The sequence below is a fragment of the Pleurodeles waltl genome, chromosome 11, assembly GCF_031143425.1.
Source record: "Pleurodeles waltl isolate 20211129_DDA chromosome 11, aPleWal1.hap1.20221129, whole genome shotgun sequence".
NCBI classification, from domain to species: Eukaryota; Metazoa; Chordata; class Amphibia; order Caudata; family Salamandridae; genus Pleurodeles; species Pleurodeles waltl.
The window spans coordinates 990,927,104-990,946,322 of NC_090450.1; the positions used below are offsets into that span (position 1 = coordinate 990,927,104).

Sequence of the window (19,219 nt, forward strand, 5' to 3'; positions counted from 1 at the left end):
TGTAAATCTGTGGAGTGAGTCCCACAGAGAGCGGTCATATCTGCCCAGAAGTGCTGAGGCGCTGGAGACCTTCATAGCAGATGCCGCGGTACCGCACATCTTTCTCCCCAGGGAGTCTAGGTGTCTGCTCTCCTTATCCGGGGGGACTGTGGAAGATGATGCCACAGAGTGTGTTTTTCTGGCTGCGGCTAAGATAACAGAGTCCGGTGGCGGATCCTTCCGCAGGAATAAAGGATCTTGCTCCGGAGCTTTGTACTTCTTTTGAATCCTAGCCGGGGCAGACTTGAGAGTGGCTGGAGTCAGAAAAGTGTCCATAGTAGGTTGCAGCAAACCCGGTACTAGTGGCAGCAGTTTTCTCGAGACCGATCTGTGTTGTAGAGTCTCAAAGATAACTGAGGATGAGGTGGCCGGCTCCGGTACCTCAATATTTAGTTTCTGCGCTCCCCTTAAAAGAACCTCATTAAAAGTGGTGATATCATCCACCGGTGAGATCCTAGCAGGTGGAGAATCTGTCAGTGTGGGGGAGTAGCGCCCAACAGACGATCCTGAAGAAGACCAAGAGGGTGATCTTCTGTGTGGTGTTCGCGACCTGGTTCTCCTTCGGGAACGAGATCTGCTACGAGAAGCTGTAGCAGAGTGTGCAGGTCTTGTGGTCGGCTGACGAGGAGCAGAACGAGCCCGTCCTGCTCTAGCTGTAGGCGATGGCGTTCTAGGTAATGAGGCAGTAGGAGAATACATCCTAGAGTATTGGGAATCCGGGGATGCTGCCGGTCTATTCAGGCTCTCTAACCATCTAGGTGATAGAGTGATGGGAGAAACATGCCCCGATGAGCCCGCTCTGGAATGGGATGATGCACTCCGTATAGAGACCACCGGTGAGGGAGCTTTATCCGCTGGCTCTACTGCCTGTGACACAGCTGAAGGTTGTGTCGACGTCGATTGCATCCTCGACGTCGAAAGTTGCGATGGCTGGTCTGTTCTCGACGTCGAAGGTCTTGATGTCGAAGGCCTTGACGTTGAATGTCTCGACGCCGAGCGTCGATCGCGGGATCTGGACCTACTCGCCGTCGAGTGCCTCGACGTTGAGTGGCGAGTGGTCGACGGCGGATGTTCATGCCGTCGTGGCGATTTTGACGTCTTATCCTTCGACGCCAAGGGGCGAGACGTTCTCGACGGCGAACGGGAGCGCCGGAGATGGCTCGACGCCGAACGGCGGCCTGCCGTCAACGGAGATGTACCCCTGTGCTGTCCATGCTTCGACGCTTTGTCCCTCGACGTCGGTCTGGACACCGTCGACGGCGATCTATGCCGGTGAGACGGTGGCAACGATGACGTCGATGGAGAACAAACAGGCACAATCCTACCTGTCGACGTCGATCTGGCCATTCCTTCTGTTGGAGGCCTGGGAAGTGAAGAGGCTGTTGACTTTTTCCTCTCCTGAAGCCCATGCAGCCTGATTTTCTCTCTGTCTTTGAGAGTCCTCCTTGACATCTTCTTACAATACTTGCAGGTGTCAGGACAGTGACTCTGTGGCAGGCAGACAATACACAGAGAGTGTGGGTCTGACTGGGCTTTCTTCTTCCCACAAGAAGGACATTTTACAAAAAGAGATGGCATTTTCTGTCAGAAAAGACTGCCAAACTCAGACAAAAGATGTTATCTGTCGAGTAAACAGGAAAAACACTATTTTTAGGGATTTTTCTGAAGAAAAACTCAGAAAAACTGAGAGCTCAATGCTCCAGGATCCTCTCAGAAGAAGCCGGAAAAAAGAACTGACCTAACTGTGAACCAACTGTCACCTTCCCTTCACCCGAGGCATGGTGGGATACTGGAGGTGCTCAGGGTCTTAAAGGCACGGTGCCAAAGTTTTTATGGTTCTCCTGTGTTAACCTGCATGCAGCCTATTGGCTAAGAATGCTTCATTGTTTTTCAATGTAGTTTTTTTCTATTTTTCTCTGCTATTTACTGCTGTTTACTTCCCTAAGTCCAGTTTTTGGGGCTTAGGTAGATATTTATGATCTATTGTGATTTTATAATATAAAAAAAAAAAAAAAAAAAAAAAAAATATAGAAATAAAGCATTTTAGCCTATTTATGATTATAGCCTGCATTGCTGTTTTACACATGATAATATGTATGTATTTTATATATATATATGCTCCGGGGTCCCCGCACAAGGGCGGGAATATTCAATGTTTATGACTATTGATGAGGATCCCCTGGAAGAGAAATTCTATTGCTCCTTTGCTTAACATCACCTCCGTTTCTTGGTTGAAAAGATGGAGATGTCTTTGACGTACTTGGGAGGGAGGTGTCCACTGGGGCATACATATAAATTCCAGAAGGTGACCGAATCGTATTATGTCTAGGACCCACTTGTCCTTTATTTGACTCCAACGGTGAAGGTGGTGTTTTAGTGAGGAAGGAGAAGCAGCCATAAGTTGGAGGTTGTCATTGCCTACAGGAGGGTTCTTTGAGTTGCCTCCCAGACTTTCCTCTGAGAGAAGGCCTGCTATAAGCCGCTGCAGGGGGTTGTCTCTGGTGATATTGGGGTCTGGTAGGTTGGAAGTTATAGGAATAAGCTGGGTACCTGTATTGCTGGTATCCTCCCCGAAAGGAAGACTGTCCTCTGGCACCCCAAAAGGGTATTTTATTATATTGTGGGGAGCCCAGCGATATGGCAGTATCCGTGTCTGCTTTGCTTGTCTGAAGGGCGTTGTCAACATGTTTGCCGAAAAGGGCATCCCCGTCATAAGAAAGGTCCAGAATCTTCGTTTGGACTTCTGGTCAAAAAGTTAGTGGCTTTTAGCCATCCCTGGCACCGTAACACTACTGATCCAGCCAGAAGCCTAAACCCCATAGCAGCAATATCTAGAGTGCAGTCATTTATCTCTGAAGACGAGCGCTGCCCTTCCAGAAGAAATTTCCTAGCTTCTGCTTTATTAGCTTCCGGAATCTAGTCCAAGGAGTGAGTGATGTCCGACCATATTTGACTATCTTACCTGCCAAGGAGCGCTAAGGAGTTTGCTGCACGCACTACAATGGCAGACATGAGGAGAATTGTTTCCCAATGTTATCAAGGCGCCTACCTTCCTTATCCAGAGGCGCAGTCAGAGATGCAGAAGGGTTCATAGAACGTCTTCATGCCACCTGGGAAATTATGGAATCTGGCTTCAGATGACCTGATAGGCAGGCAGGAGCGTCATCCGTTGCTTTGTACTTTGAATCCTGCTGGAATCTTGCATGTCGAATCTGAGGACCCACCTAGAGGGAGACCATAAATAGCCCAAGATGGGGGACTGGTCACCTAGCAGGGTGACCACTTATCAGGAGGAGGCTGTGATGTCACCTGCCTGTCCTGGCTTCTGCCCACCTAGGATTTAAGGTGGCAGAATCAAGTGGCCATCTGTGGAGCTCTGGGCACCACCCCTGGGGTGGTGGACAGGGGAGCGGTTACTCCCCTTTCCGTTGTCCAGTTTCACACCAGAGCAAGGACAGGAGGTCTCTGAACCGGTGCAGACTGGGTTATGTAAGGAGGACACCTATTGCCAAAAAGGGAGAGGGTGTTACCTCCCTCTCCCAACGGAAATCCCTAGTTCTGCCTTCCTGGGCTTGAGCAAACAAGTATGGCCTCAGCTTATTCAAAGCCCAAACCACAGCAAAGGCCTCCTTTTCTATGGCTGACCAACGCTTTTCCCTGGGGTTCAACATTCTGCTTATAAAAGCTACAGGTTGATCCTGGCCCTCTGTATCAAGTTGTGATAGGACTGCCTCAACCCCTACCTGAGAAGCATCTGTCTGTACTATGAAATGCTTGGAGTAGTCAGGGCTTCTTAAAATAGGAGCAGAGCACATGGCTTGTTCGAGTTCCTCAAAAAGCTTTCTGGCAGCTAGCTGTCCATAAAACTTTCTTGGGCATCTTTTTGGAGGTTAGGCCATTTAGAGTTCTTAATGAACTTCCTGTAGTACCCAGTGAGGCCAAAAAGGCTCTAACCTGGGTCTGTGTTGTAGGGGCAGTCCAATCTAAAATAGTTTGGATCTTCTCCTGCAGTGGCTAAATCTGACCTCCACCTACCAGGTGGCCCAGATATACCACCTTCCCCTGCCCTACCTGGCACATAGAGGTCTTGATAGTAAGGCCTGCTTTTTGCAGGGCCTCTGAAACATTCCACAGGTGCACCAGGTGATCCTCCCGGGAGGAGCTAAAGACAGCTTTATCATCAAGATCAGCTGCACTATAGTCTTCCAATCCTTTGAGAACTGTATTCACCAGCCTTTAAAATGTGGCAGGTGCATTTTTCAGCCCAAAGGCCATCACTGTGAAGTGATGGTGCCCACCAATGGTAGAAAATGCTGTTTAGCATAATATGATAACATGACCTGCCAATATCCAGCAGTCAAATCAAAAGTGCTTAGATACTTGGCAGATGTCAGTGTATCTATAAGCTCATCTGCCCTAGGGATAGGATGAGAATCTGTTTTGAAAACAGTGTGGAGTCCCTTGTAATCTACACAAAACCTCATCTCCCTTTTTCCATTCTGGGAGTGTGGTTTTGGGACAAGTACCATAGGACTCTTTCCTGGTCTCTTTGAACTTGATTCTGCATTGTTCAGTAGTCAGACCAAACCCTTCAAAAAGTGCTGTCTTGAGGACTGTGTAGTTGTCTGCATCCTCTTTTCTGACAGCAAGGAGCCTTTCCCTACCCTTGTCTGTCTGAGAAGGAGAGCCACACAATTGCTCTCCACTGTCTTTGGGGTACCCTCTGTACTTTACAGGCCCTCTCCAAAGCAGTGAACCATTTATAGATGTCAACCCCCACTTTGTAGGGGGGGGGGAAGGACTACCTTGTTCAAGTTTCTGGAATCAAAGAGTCCTCCCTGACCCTAGTGTCCCTGAAACTAAAACTGCTGCCACCCTGGGGTGCTACCCCAATAGTACACCCTGCCTTTCTCTCTCCACTGCCAAGGCCTCCCTGTCTCTTGTTTAGGGTCAGTTGTTGCTGCTGCAGCCTCAACTTTACCTCTTCCAGTCTCAGTTGCCTGAGCTCCTTATCTAGGGAATCTTCACCTGAAGTTAAACAGTGGGTCCCCCTCAGAGACTCAGAAGAGATGAGAATGGGCAAAGAAGGAGCTATCCATATTCTTTGAAACCCTCTCAACCAGCAGTCTAGGGACAAAGGTGGGCCTGCTCGTATTATGACCCCACTTTCCACTACCAGTAGTGCTACTAACAGGACTGTGAGTTCTTCTAGGTTCTCTATGATCCTCCCTGGGTACTTCCGGATCCTCCTTAGTATCCAAATCTACTCTCTAGAAATGGGTGAAAGGGTGGTGGGAGGCAGGGGGAGATTCTACTTCTTCATCCTCCTCCAGGCTACCAGTATGGTCCTGGTCATCCTGAAGGAGCAGGCCTAGAAGAAGACTCTTATTGGGATTTCTCCCTGTCTTCAGTTTTCTATCAGGACACATCTCCCTCAACTCTTGGAAAGACAGACCCCCATACTGGGAGTCCAGGGCCTGCGAGGTGTGCTCTACTGAAGACATGTTGCCTAGCTTGAGTGGTGTAGTTGACATTAACTACTCTACCTACTAGGCTCCCAAAGACGTTTGGAGCAAGGGCTATGCTAGACCCCTATCTTACCCAAACTTAGGAGACTAGAACCCTGACACTAAGTGTGGTGTATACCTACTAGTTAGCAATTGTCTTTCCTGTGGAAAGTACCTAGTGACAGAGTGGTAAGGCAACTGCAAGTGCTTATCCCACCGCTGCACCACCAATGTAGGAAGATGGCCTGGTGTGTGGTGAGCACCTAGGGTGTTATCACCTTATACCAGGTCCAGGTATCATCTACTAGTGAGGTGTAGTCAGTGTCTAGGAAGCCAGGCTCTCTAGAGGTAGCTGTGGATGAGAAGTCAATAATTATCTAAGGGGCATGCAAAGCTTATGCAATACCAGTGTAGTCACACAGCACTTACACACATGAAAGAACCACACAGTGTTACAAACATAAAGGTACTTTATTATGGTAACACAGATTCCCAAACACTATATAGACAATACCCCAACTGGAGGTAAGTAAACACACTAATACACACATTAGGAGTCAAGAATTAGCCTGGAACAATGACCCAAGAGCTTCCTAAACTCAAGAGCAGGACGGGTAAGAAGGTACCCCCCTGCTCCAGCCTCCAGTGAGATTTCACCTCTTGAGGGAGAGGGGTCCACTCCTTGGGTGGAACCTACACCAGAAGAGCTTCAAGCTTACACAGCTGAACTCATGGGTGCAGGGTGGCCCACCAGGGAGGAGCTCATTAGGGAACAACAAGTTTGTCCCACACTGGGGAACTTAAGGCAGCAAGCTGCAGCACAAGAAGTGGGGGGTGTCAGTGGCACCCATAAGGTGTACTGAGAAAACAGTCTCCTTTATTCAAAGTCAAGGGATCCCAAACCTGGTGCCACCAGGAGATTGGTGATCCCTCTGACGTTTAGGGAATCCCTGTTGACCTTGGCACGATATTCCCCTGGCAGGTCACTTGGGGCAAAGGAAGACTTGGGACAGGCTTGCCCCCACACTTTCACTGGCCTCACATGTCTGAAGACACAAAGGAGTTTTGTTGCTGCTGTATCACCTGTCAAGCCAGTGGCAAGAGAGGTGGCACCCCAAGGGCCCCCTTAATTCCACTCCCTGACATTAGGGTTCCCTTTGAGGGTTGAGGTGGATATTGTTGGCGCCCTGGACAGCCTCTGGGAACAGGTTTACACTGGCGGTAGTGGGCCATGCCATCAGGTACCCAGAGGCCATTCCTCTTAGGACCACTACAGCTCCTGCAGTGGCCAAAGCCCTTCTTGCGATCTTTACAAGAGTGGGCTTTCCTAAAGAGGTGGTATCAGACAGGGGTGCAAACTTCATGTCTGCTTACCTGAAAGCCATGTGGAAGGATTGTGGTGTGACTTACAAGTTCACCACTCCTTACCACACCCAAACAAATGGCTTAGTAGAGAGGTTTAACACAACTCTCAAGGGTATGATAATGGAACTCTCTGAAAAACTCAGAAGGAGATGGGAAGACCCAATACCATGCCTCCTCTTTGCCTATAGGGAGGTCCCTCAGAAGAGTGTGGGCTACAGCCCATCTGAACTTCTGTTTGGGCCCCCCTTTGGGGGTCCCCTTGCTCTTGTTAGAGAAGGCAACCTCTCAAGCCTTCCAAACATGACACTGTGGATTATGTGCCGGGCCTCAGATCAAGGACGGCTGAGTACATGAAGAGAGCTACTAAAAAACTTCAGGCCAGCCAAGAGCTACATAAACAATGGCATGACCAGAAGGGTGTTCTAACTGTCTACCAGCCAGTATAGAAAGTGTGGGTCCTAGAGCCTGTAGCTCTCAGGGCACTCCAGGACAAGTGGAGTGGCCCCACACCATTGTGGAGAAAAAGGATGAGGTTACTCTGGGTAGACCTTGGCACTACCAGAAGCCCCAAAAGGGTGCTTCATGTGAACCGCCTTAAACCCTATTATGACAGGTCAGGTATGACTCTGCTCATGGAAACTGTTCTCCCTAACACCTGGTCAGACCACATGGTGTGAACACACCACTGACACAGGGGACAGTTTGCCTGTCAAAAGCAAAATTTACAGGCAACCTGACCATGTAAGGGAATGCATCAAATCTGAAATACAGAAGATGCTAGACCTAAGAGTCATTAAGCCGTCAGATAGCCCTTGGGCTAGTCCTGTAGTGCTTGACCCAAAACCTCCCTTCCAAGATGGCAAAAAAGTAATGAGGTTTTGTGTAGACTACAGGGGTCTTAACACTGTTAGTAAGTTAGATGCTTATTCTATAACTAGGGCTGATGGCCTTATAGACACACTGGCATCTGCCAAGTAACTGAGCACCTTCGACCTGACTGCTGGCTACTGGCAGATCAATTTATCAAAGGATGCCAAGCCAAAAACAGCATTTTACACCCCCTAGTGGCCACAATCACTTTACTGTGATGCCCTTTGGGTTGAAAAATGGACCTGCTACATTCCAGAGGCTAGTGAACAAAGTCCTCCAAGGATTGGAAAGCTTCAGTGCAGCTTATCTGGACTACACAGCTGTCTTTAGCTCCACCTGGGAGGATCACTTGGTCCACCTAGGGAATGTTTGAGAGGCAGCTTTGCAAAGGGCAGGCCTCACTATGAAGGCCTCTAAGTGCCAGATAGGGCAGGGGAGGGTGGTATATCTGGGACATCTCGTAGGTAGAGGCCAGATTCAGCCACTACAGGGGAAAATCCAGACTATTCTGAATTGGACGGCCTCTACTACACAGACCCAAGTGAAAGCCTTTCTAGAATGATGGCTCCACTGTAGCTCCTCTAAATGACCTCGCTTCCACGAGAATGCCTCAGAAAGTTTTGTGGACAGCTAGCTTTTGATGTCCTTAAACCGGCCATGTGCTCTGTTCCTACTTTAAGAAGCCCTGACTACTCCATGCCATTCATAGTACAGACAGATGCTTCTGAGGTAGGGATTGGCACAACTAAATACAGTGGCCAGGATCAACCTGTCGCTTTTATAAGCAGAAGGCTGACCCCCAAGGAAAAACGTTTGCTGTGGTGTGGGCTTTGAAAAAGCTGAAGCCATACTTGTTTGGCACTTACTTCCTTGTTCAAACTGACCACAGGCCCGTCCTATGGTTAAAACAAAAGAAAGGTAAAAATCCAAACTTTTGAGGTGGTCCATATCCCTACAGGGAATGGACTATACAGTGGAACATAGACCTGGAAGTAACCACTTCAATGCAGATGGACTCTCCAGATATTTCCACTTAGACAATGAAGACTCATCTGGACAGGGTTAGCCTCACTGTCTTTTTTTTTTTTTTTTTTTTTTCTGTGGGGGGTGGGGGGATTATGTTGGAAATTACCCTCTTTTTGATATGGTTACCCCCACTTTTTGCCTGCTGTCAGTTTGTTTTTGACTGTTTTCACTGGGATCCTGCTAACCAGGACCCCACAGTGACTGTGCTCTCTCCCTCTAAATTTGGTTGTCCCTGACTTTCTGCACCCCTAATTGACATACTGGTGTCTCATGTGTACTTATTTGTAACAAAGTACATTACAATTTATACTACATTACAATTTATACAACCACAGTGCTGCTCTTCTTGTAGACCAGTGGTGCGCTTACAAAGACATCCACAGCTATGTAGACACAGAGGAACACCGGATGGGCAGTAATGAGTAAATGTAAAAAATAAAAAAAAAAGAATCATTATGTAATTTAAATAAGAGATCATTATTCCTGGGGGGGACTCAAGAGGAAATATACATACAAAGAAGACAGGTAAGTAAACCACCAGCACATAGTCAGTGGCCCTGTTGGACTCACAAGAAATGTATCTCCAAAGAAGTCATCAGTATTTAAAGCCCTGACAGTCACACTAACAAATCAGCACTGATGTGGAAAAAAAAAAAATCCATGGCACTGAAACGCATTTTTTAATGCTGGGCTGAGCACACTGCATACACTATTAAAACGAGTGTCAGCTGGTAAAGTAACCAAGGCGCTAAACTCCACAAAGGAAGTCCAGGAAAACCTATTTTTCTTCGGAAATAAAGTCTGAAACAGAGGTAACGTTCAAAGATGCTTCAAGAGTCTTTTCCACCCCCCAAATTACTATCAATAGCCCAAAAAAGCTTTAGGTAAAGATGGACTATATTTATCCACACTTCTTCTTAGAATGAAAACAAAAACTGCTACCCTACTAGAATGCATTGGAGAGAGCAGTCTTACAAGGCTGTTAGAGGAGGAGGGTCATTTTTCACTAAGCTACATTGAAATAATTTAGGGAACAATTTTCTGCCTTTCTTTACGCTAAATCCACGGTTTCCCAAGCCAAATGTGCTGATAACTTACTCTGAAGAATAAAGGTTACGAAAGTCTGTCAATGTTTTCTACTAGGGCATATTTTTATTTACGTGGTTGACTGGGAAACAGGACTTTAAAAAAATATATACCTCCTGGACACCTGAGACTTTCAAACTTTTAAGAATATCACAGACCAAATTCCATTGTGAGGACAGATGGTTTGGTCTTTACTCCATAGTATTCCTGAAGCCTGCGCATTGGTAGGGATATGCAGTGTGAATGGTTAGTGCCTCAATAAAGGCCCCTCCAAGATTTAGAAACGGAGAGCGTATAGTTTATCAAAGTCATTTTTAGAATATTAAATAAATTCTCATAAAAGTCTATTATCAATAGAATGAATAAACATTTCCTTACAAACTAACATCCAACCACTAACAATTGAAAGTGAAAGTACTTACACAGAATTGAAGAGGTAGGCTCGTCCCTGGCTTCCCTGAAAAGACTGCAAAGAGAGAGTGAACAGAATGACAAAAAAGTTCCAAATGAGGTTTTCAATTTTTAAAAAGGTAAATGGGTAACATCAAAGTTTAGTCTCCACTAGCAGAAGTTGCAATCCAACATATATACTTATAGATGTCAGATTTATTGGCGTCTGTATTCTTCCCCGCCATAAGAGTATGTTTCAACCATCGTTCCATACTGTGGTCCACTGGTCTATCACCCACAATCCACCACCTCAGGCCCAAGACTGTATTATTTGAATACATAAATGAACTAAACAAAATATGGGCCATTTTGGGCAACGCATGGCCATAAAAAGATGCAAAGAAGGCTTTTCACCACAAGCACACAGCTCAAACATTTTCTGAAACAAATACAACTACAAAAAAGTTGTTTTCTGTACATAGCGGAGACTACGAAGATTTGTAGTGCAAACAATCCTCTACCAATGAATCCATTCCAGTGCTTTAAGATGTCTGCACTGCAGAGAAGAAACAGACAACTTACTTACCTTCAGTAATGCTCTTTTTGGTGGATATTCTATAGCTCTTTAAATACAGATTGCACATCTTGTGACTATTCCCACAGACGCCAGTCTGGAAGCTCAAAAGTAGTAATCATGTGTGCCGCAGGTGGGGCTCCATGCAGATGTTGTTCAGTTCCTTAAATGAAGAGTGGGGCTGCACAGAAGCGCCACCCTGGAAATGATACTTGTGGTGCAGTAGGTGGTTGGCCAGGCTGAAGAACTTCCATCAATAATTTAGTTTTGACCTCCATTGTAGGGAGCTACACATCAGAACTTCTGCAGCCTGCCTCATGACCATCACAAAAGAAGAACTCTCCTCAGTGGCAGGACTAGAGGGGTAGAGAAGTTCAGTGCCTATGGAAGTGCTTAGACCACTTGCATTCTGTAGTTCAGTATACCAATTGTCCTCATCTTATTGAGGGGTGAAGTTGTCCCTTTTATCGTAAACATTATTATTGGAAACTGATCCAGAGAGCTGATGTAGGGTATGAGCTCTACTATGTAGTAATGGCAAGGTATTGGAGTCTGAAGTATTAGTTAAAGGCTGTATCCTCATAGGATTAGGGCACAGTCTTGGTCGAAGTAAGAGCCAAAGCTGACCGATTTGGAAACCTCCATAAGTATTGGCTTCTCTTTGACATGCAGCAGCACCAGCGTAGATGAAAACAAACATGGGTGGAAAGTGGCGCTGAATGCACCAGGAAACTCTGGCTGCAAAGGCACAAAACTCAGAATTGGCTCCCCAGGAGTTTGGAACTAGGCCAGGAGGCTCAATAATGTTAATGCACCCTCTTTGGAGTTTTAAGAGTGGCAGGAAGGGGCTGAATTCTGCTTTGATTTCTTATGCTTCTTTTTAGACTTACCCAAAAACTTCGACCACGTGAGGACCTGCTAATAGAAAGACTTCGGGAACAAGACCTACCTTATCACTTTGATTAGTCATGGAGCAAAGTCTTCCAATGCTTGATGATGTAGAATTTAGTCATGCAGTCCGGTATGGCCTTCAGATTCATCTGAGCAGTTATTGAAGGTCCTGGAGTCATGCTACGACCTCAAGCACCACAGACATACTTCCTGGGATGCATCAACAGACATTTTTTTGTGACAGTCCATCCAATGTTTAAACCCTGTTGCTTTGGGAGGCAACATATTGTCCCTTGCAGACCGGACTATAACATTTTTAAAGAAACCTGGCTCCATGAGGAATCCTCCCCTAATGTAGTCTAAACCCTGGTACCTGCTTATCTCCTCAGTAGGCTAGAATGGTCAGGCAAGGGAAGTGGTGGGGTAGCGTTCATATACAGGGAAATAATCAAGTGCTTATTTACCCCTCTCAATACCTCGAGAATGAGAGCTTGCTTTTTTCCTTCACAGTATATCCTACCTTTACCTTCTCGGGAATTCTTCTGTACAGACCCACGGGTCCTTAAGCTTACTTTACTCAGGCCTTCCCTGAACAAGTGGCCATAAATAGACCGAACTTCACTTTGCTTGGAGAGTTTAATATTCAAGTTGATGAGATCAACACAGCCGCTAAGATTTTTTTTTTTTTTACAACTTATGCGACTGGTTGAGGGCCCCATGCATGAGAAGAATTGTGTTACTCACCCTGTAAGCATCTCTTTATGGCATGCAGTGCTGTAGATTCACATGCTCTGCGTACTCCTCCCATCTAGTGTTGGGTTCGGAGTGGTACAAGTTGTTTTTCTTCAACGAGGTGTCTCGAGATCGAGTGACAACTCATCTCTGTGATATTGCACATGGGCATCGACTCCTTTGTTAGGTTGTTTTCCCACAGGCGGGTGAGAAAGGAGTGGAAGGAATGAGTAGGAAAAGAGATGTCAATGTAAAATGTAAATATATATAGAAATATATACAAACACAATGCAGCTGTAACGGCCACAGGCGTTCGTGGAGAAGTATGGGCACATGTGAATCTACAGCACTACATGCCACAAACAGATGCTTACAGGGTAACATAATCCGTTCAGTGGCATGTGTGGCTGTAGATACGCATGCACTGCATATACTGTAAAGCTGTCCTTCCATACAAGTGGTGGCTAGCCTGTGGGAGTTAAGGTTAACTGGAAAAGGATAAGTTACTTAGCTGTAATCCTAGTTCTCTTGCAGGGGAATCTTCATCAAGGTCATAAGCATATTCCCGCCCACGTGCGGGGACCCTGGATATATTAAATATATAATATGCATGTATATGTATAGCATAAATCTGTGCTGCCTATATTGAAGGCTAAAAATGCCCAATTTACATTGAGTTTTCCTTTAATAAACCTACTACAAAATTCAAGCATTTCTGTAAATCAGAAAGAGAGAGCATAAGGTGCAAAAACCCAGCCTTCATTAAGGAGAAAACTGCAAGGGAATACAAAGGCATTGTTAGCCAATAAGCTGCATTAAAAGCATAGCAAGGAAATACTGACACCGTGCTTTCAAGACCTCTAGGACCCCCTGTATCCCATCCTGCCCCAAAGGTGATTGTTAGGTGACAGTTAAGTCCATACTTTTTTACAGTGAAACATGAAGAACAAAACACAGACAGACTGCTGCATGCAAGATTAGCCCGGGGGAGGTGAGTGGGTTGCTCATGACTTTGATGCAGATTCCCCTCGAAGAGAACTAGGATTGCAGGTAAGTAACTTACCCTTCTCTTCCAAGGGATCCTCGTCAACAGTCACAAGCACTGAATAGAGTAGCAAGCCCATACCACTCTCCTCTGGATGAATTGAGAGCAAGCACAAACAGCTATCATTATCATCTAATGAGACTTCGTAAGAGGTCTACTTAATGTCCGAATCTAGACAGTAATGCCTTTTGAAAGTATGCTCTTTTCGCCAGGTAGCAGCTTTGCAGATTTCGGAGATGGGAACATTCTTTAGTAGGGCTGCTGTTGTCACCATGCCCCTTGTAGATTGGGCTTTGAGCTTGGCAGATAACTGTTCGTTGGCTGACTGGTAGGTGAACAGAATACAAGGAACTATCTAAATATAGAAATGGTCTGCTAAGATGCAGCAATGCCCATCCCCAAAGGGGCATAGTTAAACAGACATAAGATTGTCTGATAGCTTTGGTCTTGTCCAAATAGAATTTCAATACTTTAAGATCTAAAAAGTGTAAAACTCTTTCCGCTGGTGTAGAGGGATTAGGGAACAATGTAGGGAGTGAAATTGTCTTGCTAATGTGGAAAGCAGACATCACCTTGGGGAGAAAACTCGATGAGTCCTCATCACTACCCTGTTGTCACAAAACACTGTGTAAGGCTTTTTGGCACAGGGAGATTGAATCTCACTTACTCTGCGTGCCTACGTAATGGCTACCAGAAAAGCAGTTTTCCAGGTAAGGTGTTGCAAGGATGCTTTGTGCTTCGGTTCGAAAGGTATACCCATGAGTTTTGAAAGCACCTCATTCAATTCCCAAGAAGGAGAGGGGTTGCAGACAGGTTCAGAACACCTTTTTAGACACTCTAAAAACCTTTTACTACCAGTATTTGGAAGAATGATCGGTGTTGGGGACTTCCTGTAGGCAGTAATCGCTGCAAGGTGTACCCTAATAAAAAGTGAGTTGTAGACCGGATTTTGCTAAATAGAGGAGATAAAGTAACATTGCTTCTTCCTGCTCTAGTATCAAATAAGTTATTCTGGACACACCACATGTAAAATCTTTTCCATTTAAAAGCTTAAGAACGCCTGGTAGATGGTCTTCTGGACTCTCTAAGCATGTTCATGCACTCCTGCAAGAGACGTAAATGACCAAACTCAGCGAGGAAAGGTTGAGCTGGAAAATCTTCCCTCCAAACTTGTAGAGAAGATCAGGTCCACAAGGCAGCCTCCTATGTGCTGTTTCCGACTGGTAGAGGAGATCCGGCTACCACCACTGGCGGGACCATTCTGGGGCTATCAGGATCATTCTGGTCCTGGCTGTGTACAGTTTGTTGATGCTTGCTGGGATCAACAAAATGGGCATAAAAAGGTGTAAAGAAGTGTCCTGGACCCATCTATCAAAAGGGCATTCCCCTTTGTTCCTGGTCAGTAGAACCTGGTTGCGATGTGTAGGCATTTATGTTGTTTTTGTCCACAAACAGGTATATGTGCGGTAACCCCCATTCCGGAAAGATGTCTTGCGTGACCTCATTGTTTAGAATCCAGTCATGAGCTTCTGCGAAGTTGAGACTGAGAGACTCTGCTTGGGTGTTTAGTGCCCCGGCACGTGAATGGCAGGGATGGTCAGACCAGTACCCACTTCCAGAAGGCTTGTGCTTCCAGCGATAGAGGAAATGAGTGAGCTCCTCCTTGTTTGTTCAAATAATGCATTGTGGTGGTTTTGTCGGTTTGTATCAGGAGGCAATTTGTCTTTATGGATAGATAAAAGGACTTCAGGGTGAGATGGACTGCTCTGTGCTCCAGCATGTTTATGTGATACAGCTGCTCCTTGTCCGACCACAAGCCTCAAGTTTGTAGAGAGCACATATGAGCTCCCCAACCTTGGAGGGAAGCATCCGTGGAAAGAGTCTACCTGGGAAGTTCCTGGTGAAAGGGGACTCCTACCAGAAGGTGTTGACTCTGCATGCAACACTTGGGCGACTGTCTGGCATCTAGTGACAGGACCACTTTGTCCTCCCAGAGGTTGAAAGACTGAGACCACTGATCTTCCAGAGCTTGATGTAGCAGCCTCATGTGTAATCAGGTATTTGTGACAATGAAGATGCAAGAGGCCATCATCTCTAGCAGCAATGCTACTTGTCTGGCCGATGGACGAGGAGTGTGCAACATTACGTATTGATGGAGTATAACCTCTCCTTCGAAGGATACACTTGTGTGCTTTGTATCCTGGGACATCCTATGTAGTGTAGTTTTTTAGTCTACTTGTATAGACTTTTTGAAGTTGACTTGTAATCCCCAATCTGATAATGTTTTTGCATAAGTGCCAGAGAGGAGCTTTTGATCAGCCAGTTGTCTAAGTACAGGTAGATGAATATTTTCTTCCTCCGCAGTTATGCAGTGACTTCCATGCATTTTGAAAATCTGCGAGGTGCCGATTTTAGCCTGCAGGGCAACACTTTGTACTGGTAGTGCTTGGATGCCACTGTGAAGGGCAGAAACTTCCAATGTTTCCTGGTGATCAGAACGAGACTGGGGGTAGATCAGGTGATGGGCAAGTATGGATAAGTTACTTACCTGTAAATCCTAGTTCTCTTCCAGGGGTATCCTCATCAAAGTCATAAACATTGAATATTCCCGCCCTCGTACGGGGATCCCGGAGCATATATAAAAAACACACGTTTAAGAATGAAATATACACGAAAAATATAAAAAATGTTAGTAGGCAATTTTCATAACAGATTCATGTATACATGTGCACAACAGCAATGCAGACTATATTAATAAACAGGCTAAAATGCTTTATTTCTATGGAGTTTTTTTTTTTTTTTAAAACACTCCCTTTTATAATTATAAGAAGAAACTTTCCAAAGCCTCATAGCTGGGCACAGGAAAAAAAGCAGTAGCAACACATGTGAAAAAAAAGAGAAAAACTACATTAAAAACAATGGAGCATTATTAGCCAATAGGCTGCATGCAAGTTAATACAGCAGAACCACAAAATTTGGCACCGTGCCTTTAAGACCCTGAGCACCTCCAGTATCCCACCATGCCTCAGGGGTGAAGGAGAGGTGACAGTTGGTTCACAGTTAGGTCAGTACTTTTTTACGGTGACAACGCATCCAACATATTAGATAGATGGTCTGTGCTGCACTTCTAGGAGACTTGCGTCCGGGGAGGAGGGTGGGTTGTTTATGACTTTGATGAGGATACCCCTGGAAGAGAACTAGGATTTATAGGTAAGTAACTTATCCTTCTCTTCCAGGGGATCCTCATCCATAGTCATAAACATTGACTAGATTAGCAAGCCCATCCCTTATCTCTGCGGACTGTCTAATAGAAGTGCAGGAAAAAGACATACACTATGCAAACAAATTTCTCAGAGACGCTTGCCCAACCTGAGTGTCTGCTCTGGCAGACGAGTCCAAACAGTAATGCCTAGTAAATGTATGTACAGATTTCCATGTGGCAGCCTAACAGATTTCAGAGATTGGAACATTATTAAAGAGGGCAGCAGTAGCCGCTTTTCCTCTTGTCGAATGAGCCTTAGGCCTAGCCAATAACTGCTTGTTAGCCAACTGATATGCAGTAACAATACATGAAACTATCCATCTAGATATGGTTCGTTTTGAAGCTGCATCGCCTGTTCTCATATGACCGTAATTTACAAACGGGTGGTGAGATCGTCTAATCAATTTGGTCTTATCCAGGTAAAATTTTAGCACTCTTTTCAAATCCAGGGAGTGCAAAGCTTTCTCCACCGGAGTATCCGGATTGGGGAAAAAAGTTGGTAGTGAAATAGTCTGATTAATGTGAAAATTCGACACCACCTTCGGTAAGAATGATGGATGAGTTCTTAGAACCACTCTATTTTCATGGAAAACCGTGTACGATTCCTTGGAGGACAAAACCTGAATCTCACTGACCCTCCTCGCCGAAGTAATGGCTACGAGAAAAGCTGTCTTCCACTTAAGGTGTTGTAAAGAAGCTTTGTGGATAGGCTCGAAAGGAGGGCCCATGAGTCTAGATAATACTAAGTTCAGATCCCATGGAGGCGAGGGTTTTCGAATGGGTGGAAATACCTTCTTCAAACCTTCTAAGAAATCCTTGACTACTGGCATTGTAAAGAAGGATTCCTGAGAAGGTGACTTACGATAGGCTGTAATGGCAGATAAATGTACCTTAATAGATGACACTTGCAGACCTGATTTCGCCAGATGGAGCAGGTACGACAATATGACCTCCTCCTGGGCCAGAATGGGATTCTGACCCTGCTGACGACACCATATGTAGAATCTCTTCCACTTGAACGCGTAAGAGCGCCGCGTGGAAGGCCTTCTGGACTCCTTTAAGATGTTCATGCATTCCTGCGAGAGCCCTAGATGCCCATACTGCAGGAATTCAGGAGCCATGCAGTCAATCTCTGAGAGGGAAGGTTGGGGTGAAGTATCTTGCCTCCTAACCTGCAAAGGAGATCTGGTCTGCACAGCAGTCTCTTGTGCGGTTGTTCTGACAGGTTTAGGAGATCCATGTACCAGAACTGACGATGCCATTGCGGGGCTATGAGAATCATTCTGGTGTTGGATCTGTAGAGCTTTTTTATCACTGCTGGTATCAGGGGAATCGGCGGAAAAGCGTAGAGAAATATCCCTGACCAGTCGATCAACAGGGCATTCCCTCGAGACCCCCGGAAGGTAGAATCTGGACGCGAAGTCTGGGCATTTTTTGTTTACCTCGTCTGCAAACAGATCCAACTGAGGCTGACCCCATTGAGCAAAGATGTCTTCGACGACCTCGTCGTGAAGAACCCAATCGTGGGCGTCCGAGGGTTCTGCTTAGGAAGTCTGCCTCCACGTTTTGCTGCCCTGGAAGGTGAATTGCTGTAAGAGACATTCCCCTCGCTATGAGCCAATTCCAAATGGCTTGAGACTCCCGAGACAGTGGCCGGGATCTCGTCCCTCCTTGCTTGTTCAGATAATACATTGTCGTCGTATTGTCCGTCTGCACCAGGAGAGACTTTCCCCAAATCGATGGAGCAAACGATTTGAGAGCCAGATGGACCGCTCTGAGCTCAAGCAGGTTGATGTGGTACGACTTCTTTGCTGGACCACAAGCCCTGAGCTTGAAGGGAACCCAGATGAGCTCCCCCGCCCTGAAGCGATGCATTAGTTACCAGAGTGTCGGACAGAATTGGGTGATGAAACGGAACTCCTACTCATAGGTGATGTCTCCGCATCCACCATTGTAATGATTGCCGCGCTCCTACCGGAAGAAGCATTCTGTCCTCCCAGTGGCCTGTGTGTTGATTCCAGTTTTCCTCTAGAGCCTCTTGAAGAGGTCTTATATGCAATCTGGCGTTGGGGACAATGAAAATGCAAGAGGCCATGGAGCCCAACAGAGATGTCACCTGACGGGCCGTAGGCGCGGGGGAACCCAAAAGGTCTTGACACTTCCTCCTTATTGAGGACAGTCGTTCCTCCGAAGGATACACTCTTTCGAGCTCTGTATTCAGTATCGCTCCCAGGTAGTGGAGGGTTTGTGTTGGGATGAGGGTGGACTTTTGGAAGTTGACTTGCAGACCTAGAGATCGGAAAACACTGAGCACAATGTCTAGATGCTTTTTCGCTTGTTCCGAAGAGGAGGCTTTCAGTAGCCAGTCGTCTAGGTATGGATAAATGAAGATTTTCTGCTTCCTTAAATGTGCCGCTACAGTTGCTACACAC

At 46.0% G+C, this 19,219-nt stretch overlaps 1 protein-coding gene across 1 annotated transcript in view; it reads right to left on the reverse strand.

The window, feature by feature from the left end:
• Positions 1-19,219, reverse strand: part of YPEL1 (yippee like 1) — a 167,261-nt gene that overhangs the window by 82,622 nt on the left and 65,420 nt on the right. Inside the window, exon 3 of the mRNA XM_069215328.1 lies at positions 10,316-10,359. Within this exon, the coding sequence (XP_069071429.1) occupies positions 10,316-10,359 (44 nt within the window). The remainder of the gene's footprint in view (positions 1-10,315; positions 10,360-19,219) is intronic.